General features: G+C 45.4%; 1 protein-coding gene across 1 annotated transcript in view; it reads left to right on the top strand.

The window, feature by feature from the left end:
• The window catches only part of LOC126235164 (G-protein coupled receptor GRL101-like), a 412667-nt gene that overhangs the window by 342329 nt on the left and 56147 nt on the right, over nt 1-14191 (top strand). The window contains exon 24 of the mRNA XM_049943896.1: nt 4964-5184. Within this exon, the coding sequence (XP_049799853.1) occupies nt 4964-5184 (221 nt within the window). The remainder of the gene's footprint in view (nt 1-4963; nt 5185-14191) is intronic.

The raw sequence follows: 14191 nt of genomic DNA, 5'->3' as shown, positions 1-14191 counted from the left end.
GGCCGGCCGGGGTGGCCGAGCGGTTCTAGGCGCTACAGTCTGAAGCCGCGCGACCGCTACGGTCGCAGGTTCGAATCCTGCCTCGGGCATGGATGTGTGTGATGTCCTTATGCTAGTTAGTTTTAAGTAGTTCTAAGTTCTAGGGGATTGATGGCCTCAGCAATTAAGTCCCATAGTGCTCAGAGCCATTTGAACCATTTGATACGTAGGCAGCAAAATAACGCATGATGGACAGAGCAAGGAGGAGATAAAAAACAGACTAGTACTAGCAAAGAGGGTATTCCTTTTCAAGAGAAGTCTACGAATACCTAACATAAGCCTTAAATTTATGAGAATGTACATTTGGAGCACAACATTGTATGGTGCTGAAACATGGACTGCGGGAAAACCGGAACAGAAGAGAAAGGAAGCATTTGAGATGCGGTGCTGTAGAAGAACGTTGAAAATTAGGTGGATACTTAAGTAAGGAATTTGAATGTTTTCTGCAGAGTCGGCGGGTAAAGGATTGTATAGAAAACTCTGACAAGAATAGGTACAGTATAATAGGACTTCTGTTAAGACATCTGCGAATAACATTCCTGGTACTTGTTGAGAGACCTGCAGAAAGAAAACACTGTAGAGTAGTACAGAGTTTGGAATACATCCAGCAAATAATTTGGACGTAGGTTGCAAGTGCTAGTCTGAGGTGAAAATTTTAGGACAGATGAGGAGTTCATGGTAAGCCTCATGACTCCAATCAAAATCAGAGATAGGGATGGATGGAGGGATTGTTGGTATGAAGTGGTAGGCACTTCATTGGTCGTTTCAATGTATGTGGTGCTCGTGTACAGGACCCACGTTGGAGAGCATAAATGTTTTGATTACAAGGCAAAGTGGAAATGTTTGATGGTGCAGTGGACAGCCAGATGAGATACATGTAAAAGTAGTCGTCGTAGCTGATCAAAAGTATCCCGACACAATTTACCAGACATTAATATGGAACGTTTCCAATCCGCGTCTTTATGACGGAATGAAAGCTACTGGGTCCTCTTTCTATGCGGTGACTGAATGTCTGTGGAGGAATGGCAGAGCATTCGACCTTAAGAACCGAAATGAGAGGAGGTAGTAATGTTGCATGCTGGGGCCTGGAATGAAGTTGATGCACTGACTCACCCCAAAAGTGTTCCATTGGTTCAGGTCAGGAATATGCGCAGGTCAGTCTATTTCAGAAATGTTGTTGTCTGCAAAGCATTGCGTCACAGATGCTACTATATTACAGGGTGCATTCTCATGTTGACGGATTCAGTGATAGACTCTGAAGTGTTCGTCTGTTCTACAGAGTACACAATGTATAAAATCTATATGAGTACAGTTGTCTCATCATTTCATATTTTCTTAAGTAGAATAAGGGTCCACATCCTAGTTACGAGAAACACCCATATCCGGAAACACCAATTTCTCTGAACCTCATGGGGCAATGCCAAAAAACCCTTCATCACCCCAAATCAGTTGTTTCCGGTCTACCAGCGTCGCTCTTTAGATCATCTCAAGCAACGTTTAGCGTAAGCTCCTAAAATGTATGAGCCATGAGGAGCTAGTCGACCTTAGTACCCCATTATTTTTAACTCTCCAAGCATAGTGACTGTGCTAGCACGGATGTTGGTGACACTTTGGAACTGATGAATGATTCTTGTAGCTGATTTCAAATGAATTTTTTACAACCACCGTCCGGAATGCTCTACTGTCTCCGATTTTGGTTTAGATGTAGTTGCTCGTTCGAGTTTCTACTTCACAATCACATCAACAACAGTCACCTTCAGCAACTTTGGAAGGATGGAATTGAGCCTGAGGGATCTGTTACTCAGGTGACATCATATGACTACGCCACGTTTAATGTAACTGATCTCTCCTGAGTGACCCACTTTCCTGTTGTTTTATCTCAATTGACAACACAACACTCGCCATTTCCTTTTATAATGGCGAGTCAAAAATGGTTCAAATGGCTCTGAGCACTATGGGACTCAACTGCTGAGGTCATTAGTCCCCTAGAACTTAGAACTAGTTAAACCTAACTAACCTAAGGACATCACAAACATCCATGCCCGAGGCAGGATTCGAACCTGTGACCGTAACGGTCTTGCGGTTCCAGACTGCAGCGCCTTTAACCGCACGGCAATGGCGAGTCCACCTTGTGTGAGGTTTAGTAGTCAGTACCACATTACGTAGGAGTGTCTTGATAGTCTTGATGAGGTAATGTGCAATGATCAGCCAGACCATTATGACCAACATCCTATTAGCCGTTATGTCCAATGTAGGGAGGGATAACAGCGGGATGCGTCTTGGCATAGAAGAAATGAGGTCTTGATAGGTTGCTGTAGGGAGCTGGCACCACATATATGCAAACAATTCACCTAATACCCATAAATTCCAGGGAGGCTGCTATGATGCTCGTTCATTCACATCCCAGGTCTGTCCCATTGGGTCCAGATCTGGCGAGTTGGCGGGGGCAGGACGACAACTCGCCATTGTGTTCCTCGAATCACTCCATCACACTCCTGGCCTTGAGACATTGCGCATTATCTTGGAGAAAAGTGCCACTGCCGTCGGGAAACATAATCGCCAGAAGGGCTGTACGTAAGTCTGCAACTCCTTGGCCGTCATGGTTCAATGCATGAAGTCTACTGGACTGGTGTATGGCCACGTGAATGTTCCCCAGAGCATATGGAGCTACTATCAGCTTGTCTGCGTCCCGCAGAACGTGTGTTAAGGAGCTGTTCTCCTGGAAGACGACGGATTCCTGCTCTCCCATGGAAATGATGAAGAAGATATCGGGATTCATTACACCATGCAACGCTCTGCCACTGCGCCAACGTCCAGTGCCGATGGTCACGTACCCATTTCAGTCGTAGTTGCCGATGTCGTGGTGGTAACATTGGCACATGCATGGGTCGTCGGCTGCAGATGACTATCATTAGGAGTATTTGGGGCACTGTGTGTACTGACACATTTGTTCTATACCCAGCATTAAAGTCTGATGTTTGCTCCACCACAATTCGCTGCCTATCCTGTTCTACGAGACTGCTCAGCCTACGAAGCCCGACATCTGTAATGAGGGATAGACGTCCATACCACGTCTGCCCATGGTTTCACCTTGGTTTCACCGCTTGTTGCTGATACTTGCCACAGCACCCCACAAACACCCGACCAGTCGTGCAGTTTCCGAAATGCTCGTCTCAGATCTCCAGGCCATCACAACCCACCCTCTGTCAGACTCAGATAGATCTCGCTCGTTCCTCGTTCTGCACAAGGACAGCACGCTCACTGATACTACACTCATGCTCATAAATTAAGGGTAAGTGCAGAATGTGGTGCCACACAACGTGGCACTATACAAAACCGACGCTAATAGCATAGGCACATAGTGAACACACACGACCCAGATCAGTCTACGGTATTGGTTATATGTTGAGGAAACCGTCCCGCGACACATGTGCAACAGAACTCCACTGTTTCCTGCCCATTATATGGGATATGATCAACGTGCACACCTAAACAGGCTGCACAACGGGTTGGCATACTCTGGATCAGGTGGTCGAGCAGCTGCGGGGGTATAGCCTCCCAATCTTGCACCAGTGCCGGTCGGGGCTCCTGAAGTGTCCCCGGGGCTTTTGAAGACGTGCAGCGATACGTCGACCGAGAGCATCCCAGACGTGCTCGATGGGATTTAGGTCTGGAGAACAGGCAAGCCACTCCATTCCACTGACATCTTCTGTTTCAAGGTACTCCTACACGATCGCAAGTCTTTGGGGCCGTGCGTTATCATCCATTAGGAGGAAGGTGGGACCCACTGCACCCCTGAAACGGCGGGCATACTGGTGCAAAATTACGTCCCGATACACTTGACCTGTTACGGTTACTCTGTCAAAGACATGGAGGGGTGTACGTGCACCAATCGTAGTTCCACCCCTCACCATCAAACCACGACCTCCATACAGGTCCCTTTCAAGGACATTAAGGGGTTGTTCTGGTTCCTGGATCACGCCAGATGAAAACTCGGCGAGAATCACTGTTCACACTATACCTGGACTCGTCTGTGAACATAACCTGGGACCACTGTTCCAATGACCATGTACTGTGTTCTTGACACCAAGCTTTACGGACTCAAATGTAACAAGGGGTCAGTGGAATGCACCTTGCAGGTCTCCGGACGAATACACCATGTCTGTTCAGTTGGCCTGTAGACTGTGTGTTTGGAGACAGCTGTTCCAGTGGCTGCGGTAAGGTCCCGAGCAAGGCTACCTGCAGTACTCCGTGGCCTTCTGCGGGCACTGATGGTGAGATATCGGTCTTGTTGTAGTGTTGTACACTGTGGGAGTCAGGTACTGTAGCACCTGGGCACGTTTCCTGTGTGCTGGAATCGTTGCCATAATCGTGACATCACACTTTGTGGCACACGCAGGACCCGTGCTATGACCTGCTGTGTTTGTCCAGCCTCCAGTCGCCCTAGTATTCTACCCCTCATAGCGTCATCAATATGTGTTCTTTGAGCCATTTTCAACACACAGTCACCATTAGCACGTCTGAAAACGTCTGCACACTTACTCGCTGCACCGTACTCTGACACGCACCAACACACCTCTGCGTATGTGGACTGCTGCCAGCGCCACCGTGCGACGATCGCAGGTCAAATGCACCGCATGGTCATACCCCGAGGTGATTTAATCCCGCAAACCGCCGACCAGAGCGTTGTTTCACCAGGTATCTGCATTATCCTTAATGTATGAGAATAAGTGTACACGCATCTTGCATGTATCTGATTATCAGTCTTTAGTCTCCAGGTGATGTTGCTATCGTCTGTGCGGGTTTGTATCGTTGATAGGTCGGTGGTGGTAATGTTGTGGCTGATCAGTGTATGTGCAGGTATCAGACGCACAGTGGAGGACGGAGTGCTGGAGGAGAGCGTGACGTGTCGGCGCTGTTGCAGTCCTGAACCTGGCGTCGTTCTCGGTGATCGCGCTGGGCTACGTGTGGATGTACGCGGTGGCGCGCACCACGCAGCGCGCCGTCCAGCAGCAGCACAAGCGGCCAGACTCGGCCACCATGGCGCGCCGCATGACGCTCATCGTGGCCACCGACGCCGTCTGCTGGATGCCCATCATCCTGCTGGGCCTGCTCTCGCTCGCGGGCATCACCGTCCCACCGCAGGCGAGTCTCTGCCCTTCTCTCGTCTCTCTGCCATGTACTGCATTCACTGCACTCTCTCTTGACATTTTCTGGTCTCACATGAACTTGCAGTTCGGTTTCGCAAGTCAACCGTTTAATAAATCTTTTTCTCATCTATTAGTGGAATTACCTTATTGTAGTTTGGTTATTTTTCCAGTTCACGTCTTATGAAGACCGAAATTGTACACTTCCTGGAAAAATGTTAATATACTAGGAAAGACGACGTCGATTTTGATCCGATGACGCCACATGCTTTTAATAGTTTCCACAATAAAACATCGTCTCAAAATATAGTAGAAAATCCAAAGAGATTCTGATCGTATGTAAAGTACACCAGTGGCAAAGACAGTCAATACCATCACTGCGCGATAGCGATGGAAATGTTACCGATGATGGTGTCACTAAAGCGGCGTTACCAAATACAGTTTTCCGTTATTCCTTCGCGAAAGAAGACGAAGCAATTATTACAGAATTGGAAACCAGAACAGCTGTTACCATGAGTGACATAAAAGTATATATCTTGGGTGTTGCGAAACAACTCTAATCACTTAAAAAAGTTAAGTCTTCCGGTGCAGATGGTATACCAGCCACATTCCTTTCAGAGTATGCAGACACAATACGGCCTTTCTTAGCAATCATATACAACCGCTCACTTGACCGAAGATCTGTTCCTAATGACTGGAAAGTAGCACACGTCACACCAATATTCAAGAAAGGAAATATGAGTAAGCCATTTCATTAAAGCAACAGCCTCGCCGCAGTGGATACACCGGTTCCCGTCAGATCACCAAAGTTGGGCGATGTCGGGCGCGGCCGGCACTTAGATGGGTGACCATCTCGGCCGCCATCCGCTGTTGCCAGTTTTCGGGGTGCACTCAGCCTCGTGATGCCAGTTGAGGTGCTACTCGACCGGATAGTAGCGGCTCCGGTCAAAGAAAACCATCGTAACGACTGGGAGAGTGGTGTGCTGACCACACGCCCCTTCTGTCCGCATCCTTAGCTGAGGATGACACGGCGGTCGGAGGGTCCCGATGGGCCACTTTTGGCCTGAAGACGGAGTCTGTGCATTTAATTACAGACCAATATCAGTAACCTCAATTTTCAGTGGGATTTTGGAGCATATACTGTACTCGAACATTATGAATCACCTTGAAGAAAATGACTCATTGATACATAACCAACACGGATTCGGAAAATATCGTTCTTGTGCTACACAGGTAGCTCTTTATTCCTAGGAAGTATTGAGTGCTGTCGACAAGGCATCTGAGATCGATTCCATATTCCTAGATTTCCAGAAGGCTTTTGATACCGTTCCTCATAAGCGACTATTAATCAAATTGATACATATGGAGTATCGTCTGAGTTGTGTGACTGGATTCGTCATCTCCTCTCAAAGAGGTCATAGTTCGTAGTGATAGACGGTAAATCATCGAGTAGAACAGAAGTGACATCTCGCGTTTCTCAAGGTAGTGTCATAGGCCCTCTGCTGTTCCTGATAGGCATAAATGATCTAGGTGGTAATTTGAGCAACTCCCTTACATTGTTTGGAGAGACGCTGTAATTTAGTGTCTAGTTAAATCATCAGACAATCAATTCCAATTACAAAATGATCTAGAGGGACTTTCTGTATGATGCGAAAAGTGGCAGTTGGCGCTTAACAAAGAAAAGTGCGAGGTCATCCACATGGGTACTCAAAGAAATCCGACAAGTTTTGGGTATATAATAAATCTCACAAACCTAACGTCTGTCAATTCGAATAAATACCCAGGAATTACAATTACGAGCAACTGAAATTGGAAAGACGACATAGATAATATTGTAGAGAAGGCGAAACAAAGACTGCGCTTTGTTGGCAGAAGACTTAGAAGTTGCGAAAAACCCACTAAAGAGACGGCCTACATTACACTTGTCCGTCCTCTGCTGGAATATTCTTAAGCGGTGTGGGATACTTACCAGGTAGGATTGACAGAGGACATCGAAAAAGTGCAAAGAAGGGCACGTCGTTTCGTGTTATCTGCAATAAGGGTGAGAGAGTCACAGATATGATACGCGAGTTGTGGTGGCATTCACTGAAACAAAGGCGGTTTTCTTTGCGGCGAAATCTATTTACGAAATTTCAATCACCAACTATCTCTTCCGAATGAGAAAATATTTTGTTGACACCCACCTACGTAGGGAGAAATAATCATCATAATAAAATAAGGGAAATCAGAGCTCGAACCGGAAGATTTAGGTGTTCCTTTTTCCCACACGCCATTCGACAGTGGAGTGATAGAGAAGTAGTATGAAAATGGTTCGATGAACCCCCTGCCAGGCACTTAAGTGTGAATGGCAGAGTAACCATGCAGATGTAGATGTAGATGGACGATGGTAGATGTGATGATAATGGTTTCAACGTCGTCCGCTAACAGATAGCATAGTGACATAGCTACCAGAGCGCCAGCTGTGTCTACCTTTTAATAGGGAAAGCTCGGTGTGATACAAAATTCTGAAATAAGCAGGCGACCATACCAAGGAGATGCACCTTAACTTCCTACAGCTAACTGAGACAAGTTGGAAAGGGGCCAAATTGTGACCTTATGAGTGGCGGAATTATCCTTTCTCAGAAATTCCACACAAAGTCGACGAGCTGCATCTGTTGTGCAGCAGTGCTGGTATCAGTGCTCAACTGAACATTCTCGTATCCGTTGAAGAGTCTGTGGATAACGCCCACCAGGGTCGTTGTATTGTAAGGGCAGAAGTGGCAGATCATACAGCAACCACAGCACAGATAAGAGGTCGCGTGAGCCCAGACGGGTAAACTCGAACTGTTGCAAACCGGTTTTTAGCAGTCAGACTAAAAGTACGCACACCTCTAGTCCGACTTCCACTCAAGCCACAGTATCGATGTGCACGGCGGGTACCGCCAGAGGATCACTTGGAAGACTGAATGGCTCGACTTGGTCTTCAGAAATGAAAGCAGACTCTGCCTGCACGCGAGTGATGGTCGCTTGCGCGTACGGCGTAGGCCTGATGAGCGCTATCTCGTAGTGTTCGTTTGTCCAAGATACACTGGCTCCTTCCCAGGCCTTATGGTCTGGGGTGCTATAAGCTATAACTCTCGTTCACCTTTGGTGTTTCTCGAACGGTCGCTAACCAGCGCTCGCTAAATGCAGGATGTAGTTAGACCCATTCTTTTGCCGTTCTTGCAACAGTGACGTGATGTGTTGCTCCAACAGGATAATGCTCACCCACACACTGCGTGTGAAAGTCAACGTGCTGTGCGAGACGTGCAGCAAGTTCTCTGTCCAGGGTGATCTCCGGACTTGCCACCAGTTGAGCATGTGTGGGATATAATGGGCGGTAACTGACTTGTTTGACTCGCCAACCAGCAGCCCTTACAGAACTACGTGAACAGGTCGAACATGTGTGGTATTACGTACCACAGGACAGTATTCGCTAACTGTCCGGTCGACTGGATTCGAGGGTCAGCGCATGCACTACTGCGCATGGAGGCTACATCACGGACTAATATGGGTGTTTCAGGATGGCTTGGGTAGGCTACCTGGTACCGCAGAACCGCTTGTGTTATTGGTCTGTGAGTGAAATCATTACATGTACTCCATGTGGACAGCTGCAATAATAAATCGTGAATGTACTGAAAACCACTAAATCGGTGTACTAATGTTTTTTTCTGGCAGTGTAATCAGCAAAACGTTTCTCTCTTTTTGTCCTTCGTAAAATTTCGTGTAATATTACATCAGAGCTTAGGCATCTTTGAACAATTCAAGCTCATGTAAAATAGTCAGAGACAGCTTTATTCTTGCTTACTAATGCTGATATTATCGGATGCTAGCTATTCACTCAGGTGCAGTGCGTGTTGTAATTATCGTAAGGCTGTGAATCTTGGTAGATATGATAATACGTTAAGGCGCAACCTATTTACGCTGGAAACAAATTAATTCCCATTTTGGGCATCAGGCGCAAATCTGGCGCTGTACAGTGACGGTATCTCATCCACGCTTTCATTGGACAAGCCATAATGTGAGTGAACAGTATGGATGTCGAGAAGAGGGGCCTCGCGCTGTTAGTGAAACTGTTTTCTGTGAACGGCAGCAATTATGGTGCTGCACTGAGAGAGCATCGCCGACTGGAAGATCTGAGGGGAGGCTCTTCTCATTAAGGAAGATAATAATGAAATTCTAAAACACGGGTGAACTTGGTGTGGCACCCAGAAGACGAAGGCATGCTATCTCGTTGTAAATTGTTTAACGACGTTGCTGTTGCTAGTACTAGTGCTCTCGGAGTGCCAAGAGAACTGTCGATCTCATGGTCAATAGTAAGAAACGTTTTGCGGTCTATATTATACTGGTACCCATACAAGACCCTGACGGCGCTGTAAATGATACCTCTTTATCCGCAGCAACATTTTGAATTTGCTCTTTTTTTTCTGTCATGGGTCAAAATTGATAATTTGTGGCCGTGCAATATTCTGTAGAGTGACGAGGTTCATTTTCATTACAGAGTGATTGCACACACCGTATGTGACTCTGTGTTGTGGATTCACGATCACCTTTATTCTCGGTTCGTTCTTTTAGAAGAGAATACACTCAGGGGGCCTGTCTTGTGTACCATGCCGTCTGCACTTTATCGAGACTTTCCTATATAGCATGTGATTGCTGCTGTGAATTAGAGAAACTGTGTGTAAACCACTGTTTTCATGCAAGACAGGGCAAAACCCCATGTCGTTCGCCCAATGGAAGACCTGTCTAATGCCATGCCTAATCTGTACCCATGTGACTTTTGGCTCTGCGAATATCTAAAAGAACGCGTTAACCAAGGACACGTTCAGCCTCTACCTGATCTGAAGACTACGAACACGTCGATCATATTCCACAGCAACTACTGTGAGCAACTGTTGATCACGTCATCTTATGGATGCAGCATCTGCTCCACGTCTCCGGTGCTCATACTGAAACAATTGTGTAAACTGTGGTTAATGATAAAATCAATATTATGCCTTGATATTCGTAACAGGTCTTCAGACGGAACATAACATCATCTTAACACAATATTTCGGCTGCTCAACTGGCCGCCATCTTCAGGTGCGTAAGGCGTCACACTAACTACTCGTAATTGAAATCAAATCGTGGCGGCCGCTTCTTTAATACACCGTCTGTAGGTCCAGCGCGTGTATACAACTGTAATTGCACTCTAGCGCAAAGCATGGCAGCGCACCGGTGGTGAAAACTAGCGGAAACTATAAATCGATATCAAACATTTTTTCGTCCCCTTTTGATGACCGAAACAAAGACCGTCGTTTTTTAATGTCAAACAAAAGAGGGTTATTACTTTTACTTAAAGGATACTCCTTATCTCCGTTTATAATATTTTCAGATAGCCAGGTTTCAGTGGCTCCTTTCACTACACAGTCCCAATAATGCGACGCAGGGCCAACCACTTGTGTCTCATGATACAACATTTTATGTCCTTCAGTAAGACAAGGTTCCGCAACTGCAGATTTTCCTGGCTGTAATAAACGCGCATACCGTGGTGCCCCACGCATCGTTATTGGACAGAACGAATCGTCTGTTCACTATAGGCTTTCCCGCAATGGCAGGGAATTCTGTAGACATCGGGCTTTCTCAAATCGAAATCATTCTTCACCGAACCAAGCAGCGCCCTAGTCTTAGCTGGCGGACGGAATACACTTTTAATGTCAAATATCTTTAAAATTCTTCCTATTTTTGAAGATTTACTTACAGCGAAAGGTAGGAGCGCTACCGATTAGATTGTGTCCTATATTTTTTTCCCGCGAAGGTCCCGTCTGCAGAGCACGGCGGATCTGATTGGCGCGACAAGCATTCTGCTTGAACACTGCTTTTAGATGATCCAGTTCTTGTGTCAAACTATCTGCATCTGAGACAGCATGAGCTCTTTTTACCAATCTACGTAGCCCCTTTGCTTTGACAACGATGGATGACAACTTGATGCATGAAGATATCGGTCCGTATGGGCGAGATTACGATAAGCATTATGTCCTAACGTTCCATCATCCCTCCTGTAGACCAAGACATCTAAAAATGGAAGTTTTGCATCGTGAACTTCATATTGGGATGCAGACAATTGAAACCTTAAGTTTATGGCTTGCCCACATGGGAGAGATGCTCTGAATCGTTACCTAGATCAGGCTCTCTGACAATATTATAAGCAGGGATAAAGGGGAATTCTTTAAGTAGAACCTGGAACCCTGTCTTGTTTGACATAAAAACAACGGTCTTTGCTACGGTCATCAAAAGGTGTCAACAGTGTTTGGCATCGATTTTTGGTTTCTGCGATTTTTCGCTACCGGAGCGCTGTCGTACTTCGCGCTAGAGGTTCAGTTCACGTTCGCGCACGTGCGGTGTACCCACAGGCGGTGTATAACGGAGCCGCCGCTGCGGTTTGATTACAGTTCCGACGAGTTAGTGCGACGGCTTACGGCCAGATGGACCGCCGAAATATTTCGGCAAGATGACGTTACGTTCCGGCTGGAGACCCGATATGAAAATCATCAACTACGGCACCAGGAAGGTTTACGGAGCCACAACATTATGCCTTTCTCAGTTGTTTGACCTTCTCTGCACACGTCCCGTTCCTAACGTCCCGTTCCTAATCCATTACATATGGAAACATTTCTATACGTCTTTCTTACTTTCACAGCGCCTGATTTGTACCCGGTGGCCAAAATTGAAACTAATTTTCTCCAGCGTAAACCGGTTGTACTTTAACATATTACAATATCTATCATGTTTGGTACTCATAAAATAATTGCGTAGTACACCGATTCTGAGTTAACACATTAGAATATCCACCAAGGTTTGCTCCCTACGATAACTGCAGTTCACACAGCACCTCTGTAAACAGTTGCACTTTATTATAACCACCCCGTAAATCTTATATTTGCTGTTAGTGAATGTAACAGCGAGATCTATTTCAGTGCTTCAAAATAATACCGTGCCTGTACGCACTCCGACGGGAAAATGAACAGCTTTTTGTTCAAGTGCAAATAATTTGTTGCTACAGAAGACATCCTGCATTGCATTAATTCCCGGGAGGGACATGCTCTCCCGACAGATGGCTGTCGAATATGCCACACTCGATACGGCCTAGACTCATCATATTTCGTGACAACGCTGGGCGTGTAGTTCCATGACGATTCGCAACGCCACGATACATGCAGTTTCCTGAATAGAACGTTTCCCATGCTCCTATAGGAATTCGTAATGGACAAAACTAAAAGGAGCCTGTGCAGATGGGAGGAGCATGTGCAGATGAAAATACTAGACGAATTAGGGGTCACTGTACTTTTGTTGAGAATCGTGCGATGTTCCAGCAATCCATTGCACAGTATTTATTTTACATAAAAGTCTTTAAATTGTGCTGGAGAGAAGTTATCTCGTTACTGAGTTATGAACTGCACCAAATATTCTCTATTTCGAATACATAATTCTAGCTTCATGATTTGCTTACCACTTTCTGAAAACCCAAGGTCGCCCTTCTTTCATTCACAAGCAGCAATAACTTGGCAGACTAATCACTCCTTTGCACTTAACAGAAGACACATTCGTGTTTACGTAAACAAATAGTCGCTACTGTGTACACACTCTCAGCTCAGGATTACCACTGCATGCTGTATGTTGCAATAAGGGGATGTTATCAGTGGTCCACACTTCTTGTACTAAATAAGTAAACAACTCTTACATCGTCCTTATGAATGTGACGAAATGTAACTACGTATACATGCCCCCTGTATGCATTTGATGTTACCTTGTTCCTGCACAAATCTACTATTATTTAATTTAAATTATTTCAACCTAGCAACTGCGCCTTATAGTATCTGAACTGTCCACTGATTAGTTACTACGTATTATCTACCAGTTGTACTCAACTAAATGTTTAATGAATGAGGTCTATACGGTTTTATCACGACATCGCCTATCACTCAAAGTTAATTGATTCAAAGCAGAACAACCGCTTAGTCAATTTCGTCCACTTAACAGTAAATTGTATCACGTAATGGTGCAGGTTCTCCTCAGATTATTAATAAACTCCAGGCATTTCATACCTAAAATATAACTAAACCCTTAGTCAACTATGCAATTTTTCTCGACAACTTTTCGCTCCGTTTTATTTCGGTATGAAATAAGTGTTTTATTTTGGATTAAATTTTATTTTTCTTTCCAAAAATATTTTAGCATGAAGTATATATTTTGATATTAATCGTCTACTAGATTAAACGTCCTTTCTTTTAAATATTGTTTATCCTTCTCATTTGAAATTCTGCCCAGGTAAAACCACAAGCTAGTAGTAATTCAAACTTACTGTGGCACTGTTCACTTAACTATTTGTAGACCAATAATAACTTTGTCTTAATATTGTTTCCCTCGCAAACTATTTTAAGACTTTAATATACTTTCATTTAATTTCGTATAATTCTATTTTTCATTCCTTAGCCATTAAAATACACTCCTGGAAATTGAAATAAGAACACCATGAATTCATTGTCCAAGGAAGGGGAAACTTTATTGACACATTCCTGGGGTCAGATACATCACATGATCACACTGACAGAACAACAGGCACATAGACACGGGCAACAGAGCATGCACAATGTCGGCACTAGTACAGTGTATATCCACCTTTCGCAGCAATGCAGGCTGCTATTCTCCCATGGAGACGATCGTAGAGATGCTGGATGTAGTCCTGTGGAACGGCTTGCCATGCCATTTCCACCTGGCGCCTCAGTTGGACCAGCGTTCGTGTTGGACGTGCAGACCGCGTGAGACGACGCTTCATCCAGTCCCAAACATGCTCAATGGGGGACAGATCCGGAGATCTTGCTGGCCAGGGTAGTTGACTTACACCTTCTAGAGCACGTTGGGTGGCACGGGATACATGCGGACGTGCATTGTCCTGTTGGAACAGCAAGTTCCCTTGCCGGTCTAGGAATGGTAGAACGATGGGTTCG

The sequence above is a fragment of the Schistocerca nitens genome, chromosome 2, assembly GCF_023898315.1.
Source record: "Schistocerca nitens isolate TAMUIC-IGC-003100 chromosome 2, iqSchNite1.1, whole genome shotgun sequence".
Lineage (NCBI taxonomy): Eukaryota > Metazoa > Arthropoda > Insecta > Orthoptera > Acrididae > Schistocerca > Schistocerca nitens.
Note: the sequence above shows the minus strand (reverse complement) of the source record. Positions and strands in the feature narration are given on the sequence as shown.